Below are 3,372 nucleotides of genomic sequence, written 5' to 3'. Positions count from 1 at the left end.
TTCGGGGATCAAACTCCACCATCATTGGTTTCTCATTAACTCGACGGGATGTGACATCAGGCATCCAAGTCACAAATCTACCCCCTCCTCCCGTCGAACCTGATCTAGAGCTTGTCATACCTGTTTACAAATTGTTAGTAAATTATAGTTAGAACAGACAAAATAAATAAATTGTACAAGTAATTAAAACAATGTTAAGACACCTATTTATCCCATATGCCTTCGTTGTGATCACATCGAGTTGCATGTATTTCATCGGGTACATCATCAACCTTATTTTCAATGGTTCTTGATGAGAAGGAGCTTGTCTCAAGTATATCTAGAGAGTTTTCATCATCAGTTGTGTGCATGGCTCTGCCTTCCAATACCACTGACCACTTAGGATTCATTGGGTTAGTGACATAGAATATTTGTCTTGCTTGACTAGCCATAATAAATGGTTCATCCGTGTAACTCATTTTGTTAAGATCCACCAAAGTGAATCCGAGGTCTTTTGTCACCACACCAGAATTACTGTCAACCCATTTACACTTGAAAAATGGAACTCTAAAAGTGACATAATCAATTTCCCAAATTTCTTGTATTATTCCAAAATAACTGATTGATGCTGTAATTGAATTCTTATCCTTGGAATTGGAAAAGTGTACAACCTCAGCTTGTAGGGTAACTCCACTATTTTGAACTCTACTTTTATCGTCTTCCTCCTTTGAATAGAACAAGTAATTGTTTATGTAATAGCCGCTGAAAGTGATCACATCAGTGTTAGGTCCACGAGCTAGTCTCAATAGATTTTCAGAAACATTCGGAGTCGCATAAATCTTTTTCTTAAACCAAGCTAAAAAGGATTTGTTATGTTCATTAAGTGTCCACTTTTCACTCATACGTGGATGTGCTGACTTAATTTGATCAATGTGTTGTGAAATGTAAGGAATAACATCCTCTGTGTTGTTTAAAATGTACAAATGTGCTTGATTAACTTCTTTTCCACTAACACTTTCAATCCTTACTCCTTGAACTCCTTTTCCTTCACGTCTGTTTTCATGTCTTTTCTTTGGAAGTCCTATTGGGTCACAACTTGGCATATAACTTGAGCAAAATTCAATGGCTTCCTCTGCAATGTAGTGCTCTATAATCGAAGCTTCCGGACTCAATTGATTCTTAACATATCCCTTTAAGATCTCCATGTATCTTTCAACCAGGTACATCCATCTCAAGAAAACTGGCCCACATATTCGAATTTCTCTCACTAGATGGACAATCAAATGAACCATGATATCAAAAAATGAGGATGGGAAATACATTTCCAATTGGCACAATAGTCTGAGGGCCTCATTTTGCAAATCATCTAACTGTCGAGGATCAACAACTTTCTTGCAAATGGCATTGAAAAACAAACTCAAACATGTGAGAATACCTCCAATAGAGGCAGGTAATATGGCTCGAATAACTACTGGTAAAAGTTGTTGCATTAAGACATGACAATCGTGAGACTTTAAACCAACCAACTTCAAATCTTTCATAGAAACAAGGCTACTAATATTCGACGAATAACCTTGTGGAACCTTCAAACTATGTAAACATTGACAAAAAAATTGTTTTTCTTTTTTTGAAAGAGTGTGACAAGCTGGAGGAAGATAGGTGCGTCTTCCTATGGATTGCAGATGTAACTCAGAACGAATTCCCATGTCAACCAAGTCTTGTCGTGCTTTTACTCCATCTTTTGTCTTTGCTTTAACGTTTAGTAAAGTCCCAACAACACTATCACATACATTTTTTTGACCATGCATCACGTCTATGCAATGTCGAACATCAAGTTTACACCAATATGGAAGATTAAAGAATATTGATCACTTTTTCCAAATGTTTTTTCTCAACGGTCTTTTTTTTATGTTTTCTGAAGACAACATCAATGCTCCTCACCTGGTCGTATACTTCTTCCCCATTACATGGTCTGCACACTACATCATCCTCAGGACTTCCATCAAACGCTTTTTTCAATCTACGGTAAGGGTGATTTCGAGGAAGGAATCTTCGGTGTCTTGTGTACACACTTTTCTGCCCATGTTTCAATTGAAGATAGCTAATATTTTCTTCACATATCGGACATGCAAAATGAGCTTTAACACTGTAACGACTCAAGTTCCAATATGCTGGGAAATCATTTATGGTGCAAAACAACATTGCACGCAAATGAAAATTTTCTTCTTAATATGAATCGATGACCTCGACGCCCTCTTACCATAACATTTTTAAACCATCAATTAACGGTTTTAGATAAACATCAATGTCATTGCCAGGTTGTCTAGGACCCGATATCATCATATACAACATCATGTATTTTCTCTTCATGCACAACATTGGAGATAGATTGTAAATCATCAAAATAACTGGCCATGAACTATGTTTTCTACTTAAGTTTCCATAAGGATTCATACCATCGGTAGCAAGTGCAAGTCTTAAGTTTCTCGGCTCTGCACTAAATTCGGGAAATGTGCCATCAATGTTCTTTCATTGTGGGGAATCAGCTGGGTTCCGAAGAAGATTATCACATTTTCTTCCATCAACGTGCCACATAAGATTCTTCAGATCTTCTTTAACAAAAAACAATCGTTTCAACCTAGGTACTATAGGTAAATACCACATGACCTTAGTCGATGGACCTTCATTGTGGTCATCGTTATTTCCATCAAGTTTCTTCTTAAATCGTGCCGAACCACATGTCGGACACACCTTCATTGAAGCATATTGATCTCTATACAATACACAGTCATTTGGACATGCATGTATCTTTAGGTATTCCAAACCCATTGGACATAGAATTTTCTTCGCGTCGTAATTACGAACAGGTAACGTGTTATTTTCTGGAAGCATGTCCTTCAGCAACTCCAACAATTCCGTGAAACTTTTATCAGTCCATCCATTTCTTGCTTTCAAACAAAACAATTAAAAAGTAGCCGATAAACTTGTAAAATTGATGCATCCTGGATACAACACTTGCTCCGAATTGTTCTTAAGACTATCGTATAAATGAGCTCTTAAAAACTTTTGTTCGCCAACATCACATACCATTTCATCTAAATGATCACTCATCCATTCGTCGACATTATTCGAACCTCTTAAAGTTGTTGGCTTATATAATACTTCCCTATGCCAAGTCCAAACTATATAACTTCTCATTATTCCATAGATGAACAGATGATCACGGATGTTGTCCAAGTCTTCATATACTTGATTGAGACAACGAAAACAAGGGCAAAAATATTCCCCGTTCACTGGTTTATCGTGTTTTTTTAACATATTATATGAACTTAGAAACCCCGCGCTCATACTATTCACTAATACGACGTTGATGAATCCAGCTTCGATCCATAC

General features: G+C 36.9%; 1 protein-coding gene across 1 annotated transcript; it reads right to left on the bottom strand.

The window, feature by feature from the left end:
* Window positions 1–203: 203 nt before the first annotated feature.
* LOC148203582 (uncharacterized) lies at window positions 204–3,090 on the bottom strand. Its single transcript, XM_088107666.1, has one exon. It carries the CDS (start codon window positions 1,785–1,787, stop codon window positions 204–206), a length of 1,584 nt encoding a protein of 527 aa, XP_087963792.1. The 5' UTR covers window positions 1,788–3,090.
* Between the last annotated feature and the right edge of the window lie 282 nt (window positions 3,091–3,372).

The sequence above is a fragment of the Vigna umbellata genome, chromosome 2 (assembly GCF_029865625.1).
Source record: "Vigna umbellata cultivar VRB3 chromosome 2, Vumbellata_1.0, whole genome shotgun sequence".
In the NCBI taxonomy this organism is placed as follows: domain Eukaryota; kingdom Viridiplantae; phylum Streptophyta; class Magnoliopsida; order Fabales; family Fabaceae; genus Vigna; species Vigna umbellata.
Note: the sequence above shows the minus strand (reverse complement) of the source record. Positions and strands in the feature narration are given on the sequence as shown.

Excerpts from the sequence above, each read along its gene's own strand:
- LOC148203582 (XM_088107666.1), bottom strand. The coding sequence starts at position 1,787 with ATGCATGGTCAAAAAAATGTATGTGATAGTGTTGTTGGGACTTTACTA.